At 33.1% G+C, this 22,736-nt stretch overlaps 3 protein-coding genes and 2 long non-coding RNA genes across 13 annotated transcripts; 2 read left to right on the plus strand and 3 right to left on the minus strand.

Moving 5' to 3' along the window:
* Positions 1 to 4,158: 4,158 nt before the first annotated feature.
* LOC107913796 (uncharacterized) lies at positions 4,159 to 6,716 on the minus strand. Of its 6 annotated transcripts, none has more exons than XR_005919563.1 (5): positions 6,492 to 6,713; positions 6,094 to 6,198; positions 4,621 to 5,802; positions 4,340 to 4,513; positions 4,159 to 4,250 (listed from the first exon to the last, which is right to left on the minus strand). It is a non-coding gene; the product is annotated as an uncharacterized lncRNA (long non-coding RNA). The 6 variants fall into 6 exon arrangements; XR_001688641.2 differs by having other exon boundaries at positions 6,427 to 6,713; XR_005919562.1 differs by having other exon boundaries at positions 4,621 to 6,198; positions 6,492 to 6,716.
* A 2,272-nt stretch (positions 6,717 to 8,988) lies between these two features.
* LOC121222320 (uncharacterized) lies at positions 8,989 to 9,721 on the plus strand. The gene is made up of 2 exons (XR_005919564.1): positions 8,989 to 9,074; positions 9,389 to 9,721. It is a non-coding gene; the product is annotated as an uncharacterized lncRNA (long non-coding RNA).
* A 1,714-nt stretch (positions 9,722 to 11,435) lies between these two features.
* On the plus strand, positions 11,436 to 15,674 carry LOC107913789 (katanin p60 ATPase-containing subunit A-like 2). 2 transcript variants are annotated; one of them, XM_016842422.2, is made up of 11 exons: positions 11,436 to 11,688; positions 12,050 to 12,199; positions 12,296 to 12,351; positions 12,533 to 12,598; positions 12,717 to 12,824; positions 13,554 to 13,620; positions 13,868 to 13,952; positions 14,261 to 14,424; positions 14,664 to 14,765; positions 15,024 to 15,246; positions 15,356 to 15,674. In XM_016842422.2, exons 1-11 carry the CDS (start codon positions 11,650 to 11,652, stop codon positions 15,487 to 15,489), a joined length of 1,194 nt encoding a protein of 397 aa, XP_016697911.1. In that variant the 5' UTR covers positions 11,436 to 11,649; the 3' UTR covers positions 15,490 to 15,674. The 2 variants fall into 2 exon arrangements, with proteins under 2 accessions (XP_016697911.1, XP_040958768.1); XM_041102834.1 differs by lacking the exons at positions 12,050 to 12,199; positions 12,296 to 12,351 and having other exon boundaries at positions 11,456 to 11,688.
* On the minus strand, positions 15,627 to 19,680 carry LOC107913788 (transcription factor MYB64). 3 transcript variants are annotated; one of them, XR_001688637.2, is made up of 5 exons: positions 18,722 to 19,501; positions 18,471 to 18,597; positions 16,816 to 17,624; positions 16,007 to 16,066; positions 15,851 to 15,923 (listed from the first exon to the last, which is right to left on the minus strand). XR_001688637.2 is itself a non-coding variant. In XM_016842421.2 (4 exons), the coding sequence occupies exons 1-4, from the start codon at positions 19,207 to 19,209 to the stop codon at positions 15,819 to 15,821; spliced, it is 780 nt and encodes a 259-aa protein (XP_016697910.1). In that variant the 5' UTR covers positions 19,210 to 19,680; the 3' UTR covers positions 15,627 to 15,818. The 3 variants fall into 3 exon arrangements, 2 of the variants coding, with proteins under 2 accessions (XP_016697910.1, XP_016697909.1); XM_016842421.2 differs by lacking the exon at positions 16,816 to 17,624 and having other exon boundaries at positions 15,627 to 15,923; positions 18,722 to 19,680; XM_016842420.2 differs by lacking the exons at positions 15,851 to 15,923; positions 16,007 to 16,066 and having other exon boundaries at positions 16,107 to 17,624; positions 18,722 to 19,499.
* A 1,089-nt stretch (positions 19,681 to 20,769) lies between these two features.
* Positions 20,770 to 22,589, minus strand: LOC107913790 (calcyclin-binding protein). The gene is made up of 5 exons (XM_016842424.2): positions 22,366 to 22,589; positions 21,978 to 22,130; positions 21,268 to 21,507; positions 21,119 to 21,178; positions 20,770 to 21,035 (listed from the first exon to the last, which is right to left on the minus strand). The coding sequence occupies exons 1-5, from the start codon at positions 22,474 to 22,476 to the stop codon at positions 20,931 to 20,933; spliced, it is 669 nt and encodes a 222-aa protein (XP_016697913.1). The 5' UTR covers positions 22,477 to 22,589; the 3' UTR covers positions 20,770 to 20,930.
* Positions 22,590 to 22,736: the final 147 nt, after the last annotated feature.

The following is a 22,736-nucleotide window of genomic DNA, read 5'->3' on the forward strand; positions in this document are numbered from 1 at the left end:
TATTTTTCATTTTAAGTCGTCTATGAGTAGTGGGTGGGTTCAATTGGCTGCTCTCGATTCTATATCTTAATTGGAATTAATGGGTTCTTGAATCGTGTCATAATTAAAAAAAAAAAATTGTTTTCAAGCTGGAATTAATTTTTTTTGGGGGTCTTTTGGAAGTGATTTTTTTTTTCAAATTTAGCTCATTAATAATAATAATAATAATAATAAAGGTAAGACTACACCTAACCACTAGAGGTGTTCATGGGCCGGGTGGCTGGCCCGACGGCCCGCCCGAAATATGGGAGGGTTCGGGTAAAAATATAGGCCCGAAATATGGGTTTGGGCAAAAAATGAGGGCCGTTTAGAAAATGGGCCGAGCCTCGGGAACCACTTTTTTGGCCCGGGCCCGGCCCGAATATAATAAATATTTTTTTAATTTTTTTAATTTTAAAATATTTTTAAAATAATTTTTTTATTTTTTTATTTTTAAAATAAAATTTTTGGTGTTTATTAAAAAATGGGCCGGATTGGAGCTTAGGAATTTTTTCCGAGCCAGGCCTGGATAAAATTTTAGGCCCATATTTCGGGCCGGACCGAGCTTGAGCCTAGGACGCAGGTCAAATTTTTTCTAGGCCCAACCCGACCCATAAACACCTCTACTAACCACTTCGAACCTTGATATATTGTAATTTTGCCCAACAACACTAATATTACCCATTACATATCAAGAACTACGTTATGCTACTTTATTTGATCGCCAACCAATCAGGAGAGAGCATGTGCCTTACGAGTGTCTTCTTTAGTTACCCCTTTCAGTCAATGGAGAAAACATAACTTTCAATTGCCAACTTCTTTTAACCTCAAAACTCGACAGATCTTCTCTTGTTTCTTTTTCTCTCATCTTTAAACAGCCTCTTTTTATGGCTCTTGGCCTAGTGGACCCTCAAAACTTTTTATCATCAATATGCTATTGATGAAGGTTTATATAGAGAGAAGTAATATTAATTGCAACATTTAAAAAGAAAAAACTTTATCCTAGTTTTTAATTTATTCACATTTCATAGTTGGCAAATAACTAAAACCTTTTAAAAAAAATTCAATTATGCTTTTATATTTATTATCTATATTACTATATATATAAAAGCAATGTCCTAAGGCCTTCATATCTATTTTTTGGTAAATTATACAAATAGTCACTCAATTATAAAAAATTTTCATTTTAACTACTCAAAATAAAAAGTTTACAATTTAAGCACCTACCTTACATAATTTGGTCATTTTGATAATTCCCGCCAAAGTCACAAACGGAAAGTTGATGTGGCAGTTAAAAAACTGGTATAATAACAAGTTTAGCCCTCAAATTTTACATATTTTATCGATTTAGTCATAATTTTAAAAAATTAACCCTCAAAATTTACAAATTATCTCAAATTGATCCTAATTCTAAAACATTCAAAGAAATATATAAAAATAAAAAAATAGTTGTTGACAAGAAATAATAATATATAAAAATTAAAAATATATAAAAATACAAAACATTTTTGTTATGTACTTATGATCACCAACCCGAGAACCAGATAAGGTCCCGGTCGCCCACCCACAACCCGGAAGTCAGCAATGGGAGCTCGCGATCTCAAGTCGCACATGCCATGGGGTGCTCGCAAGGGGAGCTCGTTGTCTCAGCTCACATATACCCAAGGAGTAGAGGTGATCATGGGTCGGGCCAGACCCAAACAAAATTTTAGGCCCGTTTTCTAGGCCCAGGCCCGACCCAAAATATGGGCCTAAAAATTTGTCCAATCCCGAGCCCAACCTTACCCATATTAAATATATATAAATATATATATTTGATTAAAAATGGAAAATATATATTTAATATATAATTCGGGCCAGTCCGGGCCAAAAAAATTTTACCCGAGGCCCGACCCGTTTTCTAAATGGGCCTAATTTTTTTACCCAAACTCATATTTTGAGCCTATATTTTTACCCGAACCTTCCCATTTTTCAGGCGGGCCGTCGGGCCGGACTGCGTAGCCCAACCCATGATCACCTCTACCAAGGAGCTCATATGTGGGGGCCACGAAGTCCAGCAGGCAGCCCAAAACAATACACGTGTCTTGCATGTATAGAGTCTACTAAGAACATCAATTCCATGAATAATAACCATGCATATAAATATTCGATTGTACGCAACAGAAAAATACTCAACAATTTTCAAAAAAAATGAAAAGAATTTATATTAATATTAAAAAAAACCTCCTCTGTCTCCCTCTCCCCATACTTCTTTAATATTACATAAAATAGTTAAATTTCAATTTTGATTTCTATATTTCACTCAAATTTGAGTTTTGATTTCTATATTTTTGACATAATTTAGACACATGTGACATTCTTTTTTCTTTTCTCTTGACATGCAAAAATAATGGCTAAATTTAAATTTTGATCTCATATTTCATTCATATTTGAGATTTAATCTCTATACTTTAAATTTGACATAATTTGGTGCCTAAACTTTTATATTGTCATTAGTTAGTTTAAATACTTTATTTCTTATTAAAATGTGGAGGTGAATTTTTAAGATTGTTAACACTATTAAATTCTCTATTAAATTCAAGTCTATTATAATGTCATTTTTTGTTACATGGATACCAAGGGAGTTTTTTTTTTTTAATTTTATAATGTCACACCAGCAAATTTAACATAAGGATTTCGACAGTGTTAACAAATAGACCTAAACTTTAAAATTCAAAAAATATAAGGATCAAAATCTTAAAAATAAGAATATGAAGATTAAATTCTAAATATATAAAGAGTGCAAAAACTTTGAGGGCACGTTTGGTTCGCTGTATTGGATTAGAGGTGTATTGGATTAGAGGTGTAATGGATTAGAGGTGTATTGGAATAGAGGTGTAATAGCAAATCAACTGTTTGGTTGAATGTAATGGAATAGAGGCGTAATAGTAATCTTGTGTTTGGTTGAATGGAATAGTAATCGAAAAAACTAAAATGACTAGAATACCCTTAGCATAAATTTGTTTTGGTAAATGATTATTGTTATTGTTATTTAAATTTTAATAAGATTATTAATATCAATAATAAATAATTTAATCATATTTAAACATAATTATTATTAAATATATTATAATTAAAATATATAATTTAATAAAATTCTTAATAATCAATATTCTTATATGAATTTACTCAAATCATAATATATGATACTATAAAATATAAATTAACATAATTATTATTAAATATATTATAATTAAAATATATAATTTAATAAAATTCTTAATAATCAATATTCTTATATGAATTTACTCAAATCATAATATATGATACTATAATTTACTCAAATTCTTATATGAATTTAATAAAATATCATTTGAAATAATTAATATTAAAATTAACATGTAACTGTTTGTTACTCATTCTTTGTTTCTTATTCTTTTTGTTTTGATCATGTATCAATCATTTAAACCAAATGCTTGGTTGTATTGGACAGTGTTTTATTACTTTATAAATTCATGATTTTATATACACAAATACATATGTATAGGAAAATTATCTGAATGAATGGTTAATATTTATTATCAGCAAAACTTAGTATATACACACATAAATTAAGGTAAGATAATTAACTCGATATCTAGCTTGAGCAGCTCGAGTTTGTCTAAACAATACATCAAAACTTTTTATTTTGAAGCTTATAAACTTAAACAGCTTAAGTGTCTTATTTTTCATTATGCTATAAAGGGAATATAAATAAATACCAGAATTTTGATACGAAAAATTGCAGCAAGCAAAGCAATATCCTGCTATTAAACTCACTATAAAATATGTAATATAGCAAACAAAGATCTCTCAACTGATCTTTAATCTTTTTAATCATTTGTAAATAAAAGAAAAAATTACAAAAAAGAACAACCTGCAGAATGTTTGATGACAAAAACTAACAAAAATCCATGATTCAATATCAAATTCAAGATGCATTCTCCTTTTTCAGCTTAGCAAGTTCTTGCTTGATGACTCCAAACCTCTGCAAAACCGTATTACAGCTCGTCAAGCTTCGATTGAAGTTTTGAGGAAGTGCTTTCAAGAAAAGAACTCTGGTATAAAACGGGTAGACACAATAGGGGGTGTATCAGAAACTGACCTTGATCTTAGCCAACATAAGCTTCTATCAAAGTCGTTGAGAGATGCTCTTCTCTTCTGGACAATCAACTTTCTACCCCACGAGCTACTTTCCCATTTGTTCTTAACATCTGTAAGTTAACATAAGAGTGATAAGAAAGAAAACATATCTTCAAGAAACAACATTACAAATGCTGGTGAAAGCTGTCGTCGTCCTTACCAGCCTTCTCCATAGCTTCGAACCTTGGCATCCTCATCCTTATGAACAACTTATGAAAATTGTTGTAAATGCCATAGCATTTATGAGTTCCTTATGAACAGATTTACAACAAGTATTACTCTTATGACCAAGAATTGGAAACCACTCTCAGTTAATCTTGGAGCTTCTTTATCTCTGTAGAAATAGACATAAATACATCATGACACCAATCGTGAGATATAGAACCCTCAATATTATTGCATAAAAGAAATGAAGCTAAAGTTCATGGCATGATATAACACCTCTGACGCAAAATACCACGCTGAAAAATTCTCATCATGGAAGAGCTGGAGCTCGTTGATTTTTCAGCTTGTCCTGAACTTATAAGTTGCAAAGAAACACTGCTTAACAAAGCTGAAGTAAGAAGCAGCTCAAACATAAAAACTAAACAGTTGAGCAAATTCAAAACTAATTGCATAATTCCGCATCACATACACTACCATTAAGAACATAAATTATGCCAATGACAGTTCTAACTTTTTCCCTATAAACATACTCATGCATATACAGTATCTCACAAAGGTTCTCTAAAAAATATTTATTGGATGGGCAAAAGCGGATAATAAGTTCTAATCCTTCCGATTAAATTTAGAAAACTTAGCAAAGAAAAAGCCTTTTGACTGATATTTATTTGACCAAGGGCAATCAATACCATTAAACCATTTATGTCTAATATATTGCAATGTAAGAAAATCTATACCCCAGCATGAAAGGCTGCATAAAATTTAAATATTTGATAAGTGAATGGCCAGTAAGACCAAATTTGAGAGGTATGTCCCCAGAACAGAAGGTGAAAAAAGAGAGAAAAAACTGACAAAACATAAGGTAACCTATTAATCGTATTGCAAGGCAACCTGGAAAACCAATGGTATGAGATGAATGAAGAAACAAAACAGAAAATACTATATGGTTTGTACTCACTCTCAAATTTGATTAGAACAGCCATTATCCACCAGTGATATCTTGAACTAAAGTAGCTCAGAAGACTACCAAACGAAGATGACAATGACAATAGAAACAAAGAATATAAAGGTAATAAAAGACATTCATGCTCGACACATTGTAACGCTGGAAAACCAAATACAGCACAAAGAAGCACTAATCAGGAAATGGAATCGCATTCCCCCTTTTTTAGAAAAGAAAAATGAATAAGATTCCTTAAACTCGTTTACAGTACAGAAACAAATTAAAGAAACAGATCTTCAACCCACAAGCATTATATTTTCTTAAAAGCACAAAAATAATTTTCCATTCTTCTTTAACAGAATCATTTCTGCAATTCCAAACATTACAACCACAAATTTATATCACATGCACAAAATCATTAAATTGTACCTGGTGCAACATTTTTATACTTGCTGCTCCACATGTATACATTAGAAATGTTCGACAACCTCCACATATGAGTTGAGCCATTTCCATCCCTGCATGCTTATTTACAAACTTGGTGATCAAGCCATAATAATTTGATTCAACTTATTTACATATCGAAACACAAGGAATATTACTGACCACCCCATTTTAATTTTTCTTTCACTTAAATTTTCTTATTTCTCTAATAAATTCTAGATAACAACACCATAATTAGCATTAACAGATGGTTTCGAACTATCTATCAACAAAGGAAACCGACATGAAAAAGGAAAAAGAAGATTCATCAATTGAATGCCGAAATAAGAGAACTTCCCAACCAAATAAAAAGAAAAGAAAAATACCTGCGTGAGTGATTTGGTGTTAGAAAATTGATGGAGGTGAGAGAAGAAGAGAGTCGTGGTGAGGCTCTCACAATTGCAACAATCCTTCCAGTCGTTGCATAATTACTGTCCAAATCAAATACCCAGAATCAATACTTTATCACTCTATCCTTAACATTAACAAAATATAAACAGATAAAAGAGTACTGAAAAAGAGAGAAAGAGGTGAAAGTAGCCATAGATTTGAGCGAAACAAAACAGCAGCCTTGAGAAGAGAAGATATGCGAGGGACAAAGCTAAGGAAAATTGGAAATAAAAGATGAAGAACGGAAGAAGTAGAAGGAGGAAAGTTACCTGGATGAAGAAGGAGAAGAAGATGAAGAACGCAATAAGGAGAATGAGGAAAAAATAAAAATTACCTTAAATATCTAGGTCTCCTCTGCAATCAATGGAAAAAAAGGGAAACGTAGAGATGGTTGGAAAGAAAGTTACAGAAGCAGAAGATGAAGCTGAGGGCAAAAATTGAAAAAGAAAATCAAAACAGAGACGTAATAGCTAATCTTTGTTTTTGGAAGGGATTAGAAATCGGCGCTGAAGCAGAGAAAATGCCGAATCCGTCTGCAACGTAATAAGCCTGTATTACGGCAATACAGCGAACCAAACGCTGTATTCAGTGGGGCCACCGATTCGGGGTGTAATGGATTAGCCATTACACCCAACCAAACAAACCCTGAATATATTGTAACTTTTAAAATTTTAATCTATGATTTAATCAAAAAATAAGTAACCAACCCAACTCGAAGCGTGGGTAGGAACCATATTAGTTATCAATTAACATAGTGGTGTAAAACTAAAATAATATTACACCCTTTTGTACCTTTATATACAATTAATATTTTAACCATCAAACCGTTGAAGTTATATATATTAATATTTATTGAATGGTTGAAAGTTTTTTTACATATAAAATTTTGAACCAATTCGATATCTCTATCACATCGATCTAAAATACTATAAAATAAATATTAGAAAATTTTAATGTACATCAAGTTTGACATGCATGATTTATATGAATGAAATATAAAATATGAGGATTAAATTGTTAAAATATTATCTATAAAACAAATACAAAAGAATGCAAATTTACTTACTTTTACACCGATGGAGGTAAGTGTATCCCACAATTAAGCTTATATCCTAAAGATTGGAAAATTGTTAGGCAGAAGCTCCACTATGACATGGTCCAGGCTCGTCTAGGACAAGCACTAGATTTAATTTTAATCGACAGGTGTTTGGCAGCACTGGATACTGCTAACTTAAGCTGTTATTTTCATTGTACGGTTGTCTGTGGAATGGGTTCAATTGGCTGCTTAGCTTTGCCTCTCTCCATACTATATCTTATATAATTTGGAAATTTATTTTATCTTATATGTAGCGACCTAAAAATTTGGTGATAGGCGCTAGTCGAAGTAATTATTAAAAACTTGAAAATCGAATCTCGATTTTATTTGTAAAAGGAGTCGCCACCGATCTTTTTTTCTAGGTGTAATCGGACACCTAATAAATTCTCTTTTTTAAAAAAAAATTTACTTTTAAATTTTTCTAAAAAAAGGTAATTTTAGGTCTACGTGAAAATCCAGAGAAAATTAGAGTTCGGGAGTCGGTTACGAACGAGGAAGGTATTAGCACCCTCGCGACGCCCAAAATTGGTATCTCGTTAAACGCATGTTGTCTTAATTTTCAAAAATACGAGTTCAATTTAATATTTAGTCGTGATCTGATTAAACACGAAAAATTTAATTAAAACACGAGAATTTTAAAGCACGATTTTTTACACGAGAATTTTTGAAAACACGAGAATTTTTAAAACACGGAAATTTTTACAAGACAGTTTTTTTTAAAAAAATAATAATAAATCACCGGAATTTTTGGAAACACGAAGATTTTTGAAAACATGAAGAGATTTTTTAAAAAACACGAAAATTTTTAAAATACGAGAAATTTATTTTTAAAAAGAACGCGAATATATTTTTTTGAAACACGAAAACCTTTGAAAATGCGAAAAGTCAAAAATTTTGAAATACGAGTAATTTTTGAAAATACGAAAATTTGAAACACGAAATTTTTTTATTTTTTTTAAAACGTACCGTATTTAACACGAGCCGATGATATTCACCCCAACATGGCAATGAAATCGACGAATTAGTGTTAAACCGATTCAATTTAATATTTAATCGATATTCTATTAAAACACGAGAAACTTTTTTTTTAAAACACGAGGATTTTTGAATATTTTTTATTTTAAAAGGGCATCCCGAATTTAACACGAGCCATCGATATCTACCCAACATAGCGATGAATTCGATGACTTAATATTAAACCGGTTCGTTGCCTTGTGCATTTAAAATAATTTTTTTATTTATTTTTTTAACATGCAAAAAAAAATCATAATAATATTTATAAAAAACTATTTTAAAAATACTAATTTAAATTAAATGAAACACCATTTAAATACATGAGCTAAATTAAAATGGATTAATAAAATTACCAAAAGCCCAAAGTTATGGGCTTGAAGAATAGGCCCTTTTCCTTTTTTTTGCTTCTGATTGGGCCTTAGTGGGCTGCTAGGGACTGGGCCGAATCTGCTGGGCTGCTGGCACCGGTCTTCTGGGCTGCTGGAAGCGTGGGCCTGCTGCTGGATTGGGCTGAACAGGCCTGCTGTGGCCTGCTTCTTTTCTTTTTTTTTTTCTGCTGTTATTTTTCTGTTTTGTTTTTTTTGGGCTGCTTTGGGCTTGGGACTGCTGCTGCTGGGTCGGGTCGGTTCACCGGGTCGTGGGTCGGGTCGCGGGTTGAATCCGGGTCGGGTCGACCCGATATATATATTTTTTATTTTTCTTTCCCTTTTTTTTCCTTCTTTCTTCTCTGTTTCTTCTTTCTTTCTTCTCCGTTCAGCCCCGACGGTGCACCCCCCAGCCTGGCGCGGCGGTCAGCGGTGGCGCACGGTGAAGCTCTCCTCTTCTCTTCTCTTTTTCTTCTTTGCTTGTTTTTTTTTTCTTTTTGCTTGCTGTTTTTTTCTTTGACTTTGCTTTTTTTTATTTATTGGCTTTCTTTGTCTTTGGTGGATGGGGAACGACGGCCGGTGGTGAGGGACGGCGGTGGACGCGGAGGCGTGGGGCTTTTTGCTGCTGTTTTTTTGCTTGATTTTGTTGTTTTTTTTTTTGCTTTCCTTGGCTGCCGAAAATCGAACCCCCCCTCTCTTCCTCTCATCTTCTTCTTTTAAATCCTTCAATTTTGTCGTTTTCCTTCTTGTTTTCAGGTGGCATGGAGGTGGGGAGCATGGATGATTGGCGGTGTCAGGCGTAGGGTGCGGTGCACGCCCGGATGCTGGTTGGGGGCAGTCTTGTCATGCCCAGAAGAACTGAATTGTAGAGTATGCAAAGTTTTTGGGGTAAAAACATAATTTTAGGAAATATGGGGCTAATATGTAATTTATAGAATGTTTAGGGGCCCAAATGAAATTTAGAAAAGTTTAGGAGTAGAAATGTAATTTTGAGAAAGTTTAAGGGTTGAAATGTAATTTTGAAAAGTTTAGGGGTTGAGATGTAATTTAGAAAAGTTCAGGGGCCAAAATGTAATTTATATTTTTGTATTTTTTCAAAATTTCATTATGACTATTTTATTAATATTTAAAACAAAAATTTAAAATGGGCTAAAACAATTCCAAAATTAAATCTTAATGGGCCCGATCATTGGGCCCATACGAGATCAACCCGGCTCAAAACCCTAATCGGGTAAAATTCAGTGATGACATTATATTCAACCTTAAATTAATTATTTTATTTCGAGGCTATTTGAAAGTGAAGCAAATAAAGTTTTGTTCGAATCTAGTTCATCAATATTTTTCTTCCTTTTTATATAAAATTTAGTGTTAAGTTTGGATGATTGTAAATGATTCAACTAAAAAAGTCGATATGCGTATTGTTGTCAATGTAGGAGGACGTGAGTTTGAGTGTGCTGAAGCGTATTATCTTCTTATTTATAGGTTGAAAAAGAGTTATGAATGATTTTAGACACTAGGTTAAAAAGAACAAATATGATCACGATAAAATTATTTTAAGAAAATTAAAAGCTAAAAAAACAAAAGAGGTTTGGCAATGTTTCAATTACTTAGCTACACCGCCTTAAACTTCAACTGGATTTATGATTAATAATGGAGAATATTTTTAATTAATTAATTAAATTTATTTTAATATTATATTATCTTATAAAGACTTTACATTTAAATTTTGATTTTTATTTAGAATAAAGTGAAGTGTTTAAAATTTAAGTATAAAATGCAGAATTTTATTTTATTTCTATAATTTGTAATTTATATTTATCAAACAATCTAATTATATTTCATAATTAATTTTAAGTAATATATTAAAAATATTTATAATTTAAATTCAGTAGTTAAATTACTTAATTTTTCAAGTTATCAACAGTAGCTTGGACTGTTAAATGGATGAAAATACATGTAAAAATGATGTACGAAGAAGATTTTAGATTTAAAATAACTTGGAGGGTAGAAATATAAGTTTTATTTGGAAATTTATGTTTTAACGTATTGTGATTTTTTAAGAATTCATTTGTTAGAAATGTAATATAAAATAGGTTAAATTTTGTTATTAGTCCATGTACTTTGTAAAAGTTATAGATTTAGTCCTTGTACTTTTAATTGATCACTTTTAGTCTTTGTATTTTTCAAGTCGGTCACTTTTAGTCCCAATACTTTTTAATTTTTGAAAATTTAGTCTCGACACAAACAATAGCAATTAAATCTGTTTCGTTAAATTTAATTCATATAGTTATAGATTTAATCCATTTTCTCGAATTAGATCATTATAAGTCCCGATACTTTTCGAATTTTGAAATTTCAGTCTTCACGCAAATGATAGTTGCTAGTCCATTAACTGTATTTTTAGTGAGTGATATGTGAAAATAATAAACCGACATGGTATTACACATGATAATATGTTTGGCACATCATATTTTAGAAATAGTAGAATTTTATTTAATGAATTTAACAGTTACTGTTTGGTTTGGAAAGTATAATGACTAAAAATGACTAAATAAAAATGCAGGGATTAAATCCACAATTTGACAAAAATTGACAAAAAATATAAAAATTGAGGACTAAAAATATTATTATACCAACTAAAAAAATTGCCACAGCGGACTGAGAAGAACAATTTTGAAATGTTTAATGATTAAATTGTAACTTGTTTTAATTAAGTGACCAAAACTAGAATATACCCATAGTTTAGTGACTAATGTTGTAGTTTACCCTCAATTTTATTTAATTTATTTTCCCATTTTGTCTCATGAGCAGAGTTTTTAAAGCATGTGCTCAGTAAACTGTTCTTCTGCACCCTACTTCCAGTCTTTTGGAAGTTTATAATTTACATCAACAAAAGATATGAGATCTTAGTGAAAATTTAATTTTCGTAAATCTCTCCTTTTCTGGTACTCGCTTCTTCTTCTTCTTCTTCTTCTTCTGCTATTATCCAAAGCTCAGATTTTAATTTTACTTCAACAATGACCGATGAACCTTTGCCCTCTCGCTGGTCTTTTCTGGTACTCGATCTCTTTCTTTCATTTTTCCTGTTTGTTTGCAGTAACGAATTTGAAAATGAAAACTCACTGAACTGAACTGCATGAAGTTTATTTGACTTGCTTCGATTGACTTTACTCTTTTAATAAAATTTTACTCATTTCTTTAGCTTAAATTGCTTTGGATTTTATAAACTTTTTTTTGTTGTTGTTGTTTCCTTTTCTTTTCTTTATGCTCTTTGAATTTTTGAACCGTGATCTATCTGTATGAAGCAATGTGGAGAAGAATAAGGGGAAAAAAGAGAGAGAGAGTAAAGTTCAAAGCATTTTATTGAAGTGATAATATGATTATTTACTGGATTTTAAAATGTTCTACGATGCCAAGTTTGGGAGAAAGAGATTAGCTGAGCCACAAGATGATCAAGCTGCTGATGCGCTCGTTTCCAATGGCACTGATTTGAACGTGACCTCTAATGGAAACCATTCTGTCAAGAACACGTCTGAAATGGCTATTTACGAGCAGTACCGAAAACAGGTATATTTTTTTAGCTTTTTAAATGTAAAAAAAAAGGAAGCATTTTTGTGTATTTCTTAATTGATTTGCTTCTTTATTGTTCTGTTTTGTCTTCAGGACGCGAACGGGGTGCACTCTAATGGTGCGGTGTCTAATGGATTTGATTCTAGACCGTATGTTCATTTCTTCCTCTGATTCGCAACTTAACAAATTTGTTTATTTACACTTTAGAATATAAATATTTCTCAACATTGATAACTCCGATTAACATTCTTATGGTTAATGAGAATCAAGATATGATTCTCCAGTTCTTAAGAAAATGACGATTTTGATGTTTCCGTTTCTTTTGTCAAGGCAAAGGTCTCTTCTTCCTGCTTTTGAAACTGCAGAAATGCGTGCTTTAGGGGAGAGTTTGAGTAGGTAATTATAAAAACCAGGAACTTCATTGGTGGTAGAAATGAAGTTTTAGCTCTGGTGGTTTATTCTTTGACATTGAAAATTTTGTCTACTTCATATCATCTTACATCATCCCTTTCAGGGACATTGTTCGAGGAAATCCAGATGTTAAGTGGGAAAGCATAAAGGGATTAGAGAGCGCTAAACGTTTGCTTAAAGAAGCTGTCGTTATGCCAATAAAATATCCCAAGTAAGTGTTTTTATTCTTAGAAAAGGATTACGGGTGTAAAACTCTGGTAGTCATCTGTTTTTTCTCGACTGCTTGATTATTTTTTCTGAGTCTATAATAATCTGTCATTTTGTGAATTTTTGTTATCTGTGTTGTATTTAAACCTACCATTGTGCAGTTTTCCCATTATTTAAGTTTCATTTTGTCATATGAAGTGAATAAAGTGGGCAACGTGTTTGCCCAATTGAGTAGAAATTTTTCATATGAAAATTTTCAAGGCACTCTGTGCGAGAATCCTACATTTAGCGTAAAGCTTAATAGAACTGCAAAGGGCTACGGCTTCCATTCTATTACAATGTTATCAAGTTGATAAGATTCCAAAGCTAGTACTCTCAAAAGTACAAGGAATAATTCTTTTAATTTTTTATCTTGATTGAAAAGAAAAGCAGATGTGGGACTTTTGAGGGCTTAAATCCTACCTAAGTTGGTTCTCTTGAAAGTGGACGGAGTGTATTACCAAGAGATTCAAACTTCTTTTCAGAATGTATAGATGTTCACCTTTATAATATTAGTTCATTTGCTGCTTCCCTCTTACATACTTGAGAGTTGAGATCAATGAAAATATTCTGTAAAGCACCATGGGGGCTTTTGTCTTGTGTATTTGTTTCAGTAAATGTTGATGAATCGTTCAATAATCTTTTACGAATGACTTTGAAGCTTCCATTTCACAATTGGAATGATCTCTTGTAGGTACTTTACAGGTCTTCTTTCACCATGGAAGGGTATTCTCCTTTTTGGCCCCCCAGGGACGGGAAAGGTCTGTATTTCTTCGATTGTTTCCAATAAATTGATTTTGTCTTATACAACCCATCTTCATAATACGGTAGAAATGCAAGATATTTGGTTAATATGAAAGAAACATATCTTCCATAATCACAATTGAAAGTAGGTCGCAATCGCCTCAATGTTGGAAGAAAAAAAATTCATCTGGGAAGATTTTGCTATATCTTAGTAGTGCTTATATTTGATGTTAGTTTCGATTTGAATCACCGATGTGGTTGCAGACAATGCTAGCAAAGGCTGTTGCAACTGAATGCAAGACAACATTTTTCAATATTTCAGCATCATCTGTAGTCAGCAAATGGCGTGGTATGTTAAGCACATGATTTCCAATATCTTAATTGATTTGTAGAGGGACTTGGTCCTAGGTATGAAATTTATATAGAATTGTTTCCAAAATGGAAATGGCAAGATATCATTTTATACTCTGTTCCATTGTGATTTCTTACTTAGAAGCAGAGGAAAAAAATACTATTGTTTAAGTTCTTTGATAAGCTATTGAAGATCATGATATCAATATGAAGCAAAGGACCTGTCTGAACACAACCCAATAACTTTAAGTGATTCTCAGAAGAATTGGTCAATTATCTCTAACTGTGGGGCTTATAACATTTCAGGTGATTCTGAGAAGTTAATAAAAGTACTTTTTGACCTAGCTAGGCACCATGCACCGTCTACCATATTTCTTGATGAAATTGATGCCATTATAAGTCAGCGTGGAGGTGAAGGGCGCAGCGAGCATGAAGCAAGTAGACGTTTGAAAACAGAGCTACTTATACAGGTGATGTCTGTTTTCAAGATGTGTTCTTACTTTTACAGGCATAAATATTTTTTCTATTGCCGTATTAGTAATGATAATTCAAGCACATCATTTAGATACCTTGTAGCACTATCACTGGTTATTTTAGTTGAAATCTTGCACTCCAGAATCAAGAGACAAACATCTGGAGAAACTAAGCTATAAGCTTGTTATATTCCAACTGTACTCTCAAAAATCTGATCAGTAGTATTTAATTGCAGATGGATGGTTTGACGCGGTCAGATGAGCTTGTGTTTGTCTTGGCAGCAACAAATCTCCCCTGGGAATTGGATGCAGCCATGCTCCGTCGTCTCGAGAAGCGGGTATCCTTTGACACGTAAATTTATCATAAATTTTGGAAGCAAATATTAATAATTAGCCTAAAGGGTCCTATATATACATAATTTTGAATGGATAAAGAAATTTACTCACAGAACCATCGCAGCACTAACTTTTATGGCAACATAATCACATTGTGGTGTAAACCATTACAGCATCTTCTACAAGATTAACCCTCCATTCTTTGAAGTTCAAGCCATGCTATTGATAAAGCGGTTGCCTTTAACCACATTAAAAACCAGATCCTTGTTCCACTCCCAGAACCAGAAGCAAGAAGAGCAATGTTTGAAGAACTTCTGCCCGAGCAGCATGGTGAGAAAGCTCTTCCTTATGATACATTAGTGGAAAGGTCAGAAGGTTATTCGGGTTCGGATATTCGATTAGTCTGCAAAGAAGCAGCCATGCAACCTTTGAGACGTTTAATGTCAGTCCTTGAAAGTAGCCTGGAACAATTGCCCGACAATGGTACGTCTTTCTTATATTTTAACTAAAATATTTCATTAAACAAGATAAAATCACTCGAATTTTTAATGTTAATAATTGAACAACTCAAAAGCTGGTTTTTGGTTTGCAGAGCTGCCTAAGGTTGGGCCAATTACACCTGATGATATAGAAATTGCCTTGAAGAACACAAGACCATCAGCTCATTTACATGCTCATCGCTACGAGAAGTTCAATACAGACTATGGCAGTCAAATACTGGGATGATGGCTGCCACCGCCAAGATACTTCTTAATTTTTCAGATTTTCTAGTCTTATCAATGCCTACTACTTAGTACTTGGAGTGAGTTTAGACTACGGAAATTAGAATATTACTCATTCACAAATAATATGTCCGAGAAACATTGGTTAAACATAGAGAAAGAAATCCAACTATTTCCAAATTGCAGTTATACTTTATAGCAATAACAAAAATATCCTGAAACAAATCTTTCTGTAACTTCAATACAACTTCAAACAAAGAAGCATAAAAAATAGGACCATTGTGCTAAAATACCCAAAACGAGCCCCATTTCATCTCAGTTTTCAAATGGGATTCAACGATAACCCTTAAAAGGATCATTTGTTTTGCCAGATCTTCCATCAGTCCATGCTTTAGCAATTGTTCTTTTCATTTCATCATCTCCTTCCTCGTGCATGTTCTGTAATTTACACATTTGAACGTCGTTAAAACCGGCACTAATTAGACATTACAACTTTGTAATAATTCATGAAATAAAATAACCTTCATCAAGTCCATGATTCCAGCCATGGGATCTCTCTCTTTATCCAATTTTGGCTTCAGCTGTGAAAAAAGAAGGTATTATTAGCATAGTTTTAATAGCAAACGAAGCATGATAAGTAAGCTTCAATAGGTAATTTATGCTATTATTATTACTAATTTCAAACCACTATTTAATGTTATTTTTAAAAGCATAAATATATTTTAAAAACTTAATTTCCACTCATATAGGTATGTGATAAAATTAGTAAGAAAAAATATTTTATGCACACTAATAGAATTACAAAAACTCCATGAACCGACATAAAGGTTGTGATGTATCCTTATACTGTATCAACCATAACATCACCAATGGATAGAGAGAAATTTGAAATCCTCATGGCAAGAAATGGATTAGATTGGATTGCAACAACAAGAATTAAAGGGTATTATTTTAAGAAATCAATGTAGAAGAAAGTATCAACGAAAGTTGCGTCAACATGAACACGTCAAAGCTTTAGAACTCGTTGACAAATTGAAGTAAACTAAAAGACAGATTCAGAAACCAAACCAATTGAACCCACCATGACAATGATTGAAGTCTACCAAACAAAAGCTGAAAATTTGACAAAAGCACCATCTTTTTTTTTTGGGTTCATAAACCACGACAGATTATTTCACTCAAAGCTTGAGCGGAAAAGAGCCAACCCGCATTAAGGATATCACAATTACATGCATATTCGCATGATGGAACCTTTAAGAAACCTAGCATTGTTCTTAACAAAGACAATAATAACTCCTAAAATGAGCTCTTTACGTCCTTATAAAAGTACCAAAATATAAGCTGCTACGTTTAGAATTGAGAGGAAGAAACCATCTCAATCAAGTCCATCTCTTTCCTTCCATCTGAAGAAGCCTGCCCCGAGAGAAGGTTAGTGTTCACGTCGCCATTGTAGTAGCCGTCGCCATTTGGAAATGAGGAAGTGGTGGCTCCATTCAAGAGGCGAGACAAGTAGAGATCGGAAAACAAATAGGTGGTTCGAGGTTCGGTTTTTGGCTCCTGAATAGAAGAAGAGAAGCCAAAACGAGTATCAGCAAATGTGGGGCAGTCAATGGTGGATGAACTTTTGCTCAAGTTATGATCAACAACATGGACGGACTTGAACACCTCAGTTGGATTTCCGGTTTGGGAATAATCAAGGGAGGGATGAATAGTATTATTGTTATTTGCAAAGAAGTTTTGCATGAACATAAGTTCATCAACATATGTTTGAACAACCAAAGGGTGAGAATCATCGGATTCGGATGGTTCAGGGAGGAAATTCTTGAATTGAGTTGACAAGTCTTCAGAGAAGGTGGAGCTAGAAGGGGTGGCGGAAGTGGTGGAACTGTTGGTTGGGGTATTCAGATTTTGGCTTCGAATGTAGTCTTGAAGAATAGAGGATTGAGGTTTGCCATTTTGGTTATCATTTTGTTTGTTCTTCTTCCTTGAGTTTTGCCTCCTTTTTGTAGCATTCCAATGGTTCTTGATGGCATTTTCAGTTCTTCCAGGGATGAACTTTGCAATCTCAGCCCACCGGTTCCCAACTTTGGCATGAGCTTCAATTAGGATCCTCTCTTCTTCTTCACTCCAGCTATCTTTCTGCAACGACATCTCACGTAACTACCGAATATGAGGTGATGACGATTTTATTTCCAAAAAAATAATACATATATATGTACATATGCGTGTGTATAATTATTATAGAATTAAGTACGATTTTTTTTTTTAAGAAAAAGAGAGTTAATTTTGTTATAGAAAGACTAAAAGGGAAGCCTTTTTTTTAATGACGAAATTACTTCTTTGTTAGCTTAAAAAAGTTTCCAAATTTCACATGAAAATCAACACTGAAATAAAGTTTTAAAGTTAAAACTGCAAAGGTGGAACAAATGAGGGGAAGATACATGCGGAGAAACGGCTACTGAAACCCCAGCCATATGTTTTGCATGTCAAGGTAATTATAGTTATACAAAAAAACAAAACCCCTTTAGACCTTTCCAACTCAAGAATTAACAACACATTATTAAAGATGGGGGAAAGGAGTTTTCTTACTCCTTTTTCTTTTTTAAAGTCATGAAAGAAAACCCTAAATATATATAAATGGAGGAGGAAATATAGTAGTAGATAGCTATATATCCTCCAGGGTTAGATCCTTTTTGTGTCCTAAATGGGTGTCTTTAGCATATATTTCGGGCTTGATGAGATGCACAGACTTCAAGACAAAATTAATATCAATTAAGACAAAGTCCCAGGATTTTGTTTCTTAGTCAACTTTAATACTAATATTCACGAAAAACATCCAAGTTGGTAGATTCCGGGTAGTCTGTATTTTGAAGAATGGATATGGAGACAACAAAACCAGGTAAAGTAATGAAGAACCTCTGTTTGATTTCATCATTCAAAACAGATATATATAGAAAAGTATAAAACTTGGAAACATAGAGAAACCTTGATATCAGGGCGCAAATGATTATGCCACCTTTCTCGACACTGTTTTCCTGCTCTACCAACCAAACTCTCTGCAATCTGTGCCCATTTCCTTACTCCATATTGCTTCACCAATCTTATCAGTTTCCTATAAATAGATAATATATATCAACAGTAAGAAAAACCCTAGGAAAAACCCATTAAAGAAGAAGAAAAACAATATCTAAATCTTATAAAAGAAAATGAAGAAAATGCATTGTTTTATATATCACCTGTCTTCATCATCTGTCCATTGACCCTTGATCAAAGCTGCAGAAGCAACTTTCTTGTTTCTCTTCAATACCCCTTTAGGGAAATCACCTTTCATTGATGCCTTCATTTCCGTGTTAGGGTTTTTATCCTCTGTCAAAGCAAGGATCTCACCATCTACAAAAAGCCCATCAAGGAAGCTTTCCTCAAGGTTGGTTTGCCTTGGTAAATAGCCACCAATTGCATCACTGGGGAAGGAGAAACCCCGGAGCAAAGCATCAGCAGTTGAACCAAGCACTGTTCCTTTGTTGATCTTCACGTTGTTTTGTACTGGATACGGTGGCTGATGAGCAGCCTGAGAATGAGATGAGAGGCTTTGAGTTTGACCCCATAAAAACCTGTCTATAGCAGATAATGGAGGACTGGACTTACATGGGGAAGGCTTACAATTATTATTACACAGTAAATTCCCATAACCAAAAGCTACCCTTCTCCCTCTTACTTCTTCCATGAAAAGTGACCTAAACCAAAATATTTAAAAAGGAAGAGAAAGAAAATCCCATGACAGAAGCTTAAAACTGAAGAGAATATAGCTTATTTAGCTTAAAGCAAGGCTTGAGAAAGGCCACATGTTGAAATAAGATAACTCCTTAGCTTCCTCTCTCAGACAAAATTGTTAAAGGAGAGAGAGAGATGGAGAGATTAGTGGGTTCGTTATTAAACCGAAAATTAATTGCATAATTAATTATTTAATCAATCATTTCTTTTTTTTCTTAAATTTTTTGCAAAATACTTTTTGATGTTTCCGTTTCTTTTGTCAAGGCAAAGATCTCTTCTTCCTGCTTTTGAAAGTGCAGAAATGCGTGCTTTAAGGGAGAGTTTGAGAAGGGGGTGGAAGATGTGGCTTTTATATGTAGATTTCTCAACACTGATAACTCCGATTATTAACATTCTTATGGTTACTTAGAATCAAGATATGATTCTCCAGTTCTTCAGAAAAAGTTTCCGTTTCTTTTGTCCTTCCTGCTTTTAAAACTGCAGAATACGTGCTTTAGGGGAGAGTTTGAGTAGGTAATTATAAAAACCAGGAACTTCATTGGGTGGTAGAAATGAAGTTTTAGCTCTACTGGTTTATTCTTTGACATTGAAATATCCCTTTTAATATAAATATTACCCAAAACAATGGTCGGTGATAAAAGTGTTTGCTTGAGTTTTAAAAAAAAGAAAAACCCAGAAAGCAGACGTCTGGGCTGGATTTAGAGAATATGTGAGACCAAAGTAGGACCATGAAAGTAAGAAGCCAATGATCCATATTGGGACATCAAAGAGCACCAACTTATAAAACCCATATTAGAATGACTCTCCATGCAATAGATGGAAGATTCAACCTCTATAATTTGTTTTTTAATTTTACTCATTTAATAATAATTTCTACGAATTTGAGTAAAAAGGACAGAATTTAGGTGTTGAAGGATCAATATTTGATAATGGGGGATTTAGAAAAAGAGAGCTCCAATGAACTCAGGTATGTGAGAAGAACAAAGATGTACAGGCAAATAGAATTTATGGGTATTTTTTAAAAATAAAATCAGCTCTTTGAGTGTGATTAGGAATAAATAAAGTTATTGTAGCAATTGTTGAGAGTACTATGTAATACCCAACTGTGTCCAAAATTGTGATTTCAAAATTTCATTCATAAATAAAATTAAAAGATGTACTTAAAAACCGGTTAAATAATTTAATTAAAAAATTAAAGATAAATTATAAATGTCTAATGGCTATTGAGTTCTACTGCCTTAAGGTTGGGCTAATTACACCTGATGATATAGAAATTGCCTTGAAGAACACAAGACCATCAGCTCATTTACATGCTCATCGCTACGAGAAGTTCAATACAGACCTTGGCAGTCAAATACCGGGATGATGGCTGCCGCCGCCAAGATAGTTCTTAATTTTCCAGATTTTCTAGTCTTATCAATGCCGACTTAGTACTTGGAGTGAGTTTAGACTACGGAAACTATAATATGTCCGACAAACATTGGCTTAACATAGAGAAAGAAATCCAACCATCTCCAAATTTCAATTATACTTTTTATAGCGAGAACAAAAATATCCAGAAACAAATCTTTCTGCAACTTCAGTACAAGTCCAAACAAAAAAAGCATAAAAACAAGACCATTGTGCTAAAATACCCAAAACGAACCCCATTTCATCTCAGTTTTCAAATGGGATTCAACGATAACCCTTCAAAGGATCATTTGTTTTGCCAGACCTTGCATCAGTCCATGCTTTAGCAATTGTTCTTTTCATTTCCTCATCTCCTTCCTCGTACATGTTCTGTATTTTACACATTTGAATGTCGATAAAACCGGCATTAATTAGACATTACAACTTTGTAATAATTCATGAAATAAACTAACCTTCATCAAGTCCATGATTCCAGCCATGGGATCTCCCTCTTTATCCAAATTTGGTTTCAGCTGTGAAAAAAATAAGGTACTATTAGCATAGTTTAATAGTAAACGAAGCATGATAAGTAAGCTTTAATCATGGTAATCTAGGTAATTACCTTGTCCTCTTTGAACTGCAGGTCAGTCCAATTCCCTTTAGAAGCTTTGAACAATGTGATGATGACTCTTGTTGGCTTAACCATCACCTTGCACTTCTCTGGTTCAATTTCCTTGTTCAATTTTGGAACAGCACATCTGTAGTTTTTGCCTTGAACGTCATGGAATTTAACATCGAATGACATTGGCTTGAACTCTGTCTGAATTTTTTCCTGTTCAACTCCTTCCAGAGAGACATATATCTATCATATAAACACAACATTAGCCAAAAAATAAAAGTTGAGATTACTGCTCATAAGTTTGAAGACAAATATAAGAAGCTACTAACTATGGGTGTTATGAAGCTGAGATTAAGTCGAAACTTGAGACACAAAACTCGGTCTAGTTTCACTTGTAAAGTTCGAATTCAACTTGAAATAATAATCAATCTCACTTGATTAAACCGTTCTTATCAACACATATTTCAAGCTAATTAGGGGTGTTATCAAGCCGAGCTCGAGTTGAAAGTCTTAAAAGTTTAAGCTTGTTTCACTTTCAAAGTTCAAATTCGATATGAAGTAATAATCGAACTCAAATAGCCTACTGCTAACCTTGTCTTAGAGAACATAATTTATGGTGTCAAAATCCAATGATGAAAGAAATAAATAATAGATTTTGTGCTTAGGTGAGAAACGAAAAATTTTCTAAATCTCTAAGAACATAAATTTCATACCTTGACTTTATCGTTATCTTGATCCCAGCTGAAGGAGGCAAGTGTAACATAACTCAGTGCAGGGTTAACGGGAGCCTTAACTGAGGTTGAAACGGGGGTTGGAATTTGTGGAACAGTAACAGGAGAAGCCCCATTTTCATTCTCTTTCAAGGTCTGCAACTCAATAACTCGTTAGAAAAACAAGATAAAAAAAACACCATTGAATTTCAAAGTAGGAAAAATAAGAAAACTTAAATTCCCACGAAAGATCCTCTAAAAAACAGGGAAAAAGTTAGAAATTATCAGACTAGCTATAGTGGCTTCAACAAGAACACTAGAATAAAAAAAATAAGGACACCCCATTTAATCTAAAACATTAAAATTTCAATATTCAAGAAAAAAATTATACCTTCTCCAAGTTGCGAATCTCAGAGGAAATAAGAGATAGAGTGCGTGGTCTCTTTGCGATGCTTTGAAGTTGCCTAAGCTCTTCCAAATCCAACGTCAATTCTTCTGCCATTTTTCCTTAAAATCACTTCTCTTTGGGTCTTTTCTTTTCTTTTCTTTTTTTCTTTAATCGGAGGGATTTAAGATAAACGATTATGCGAGGCTGTAAGTACTAGAACCTTCCAGTTTGAAAGTTTTGGAATTTTCAAGAACATGGTTTTTTTTTTTAAATATTGATTAGGGTTTTGGAAAAAGGAAAGAATTTTCTTTTGGGCTCAGTCCAGTGATTTTTGGTCCAAAAGGTTATGAAATTAGGGTTTTAAACCCAATTTC

Source organism: Gossypium hirsutum, chromosome D10, assembly GCF_007990345.1.
Source record: "Gossypium hirsutum isolate 1008001.06 chromosome D10, Gossypium_hirsutum_v2.1, whole genome shotgun sequence".
NCBI lineage: Eukaryota > Viridiplantae > Streptophyta > Magnoliopsida > Malvales > Malvaceae > Gossypium > Gossypium hirsutum.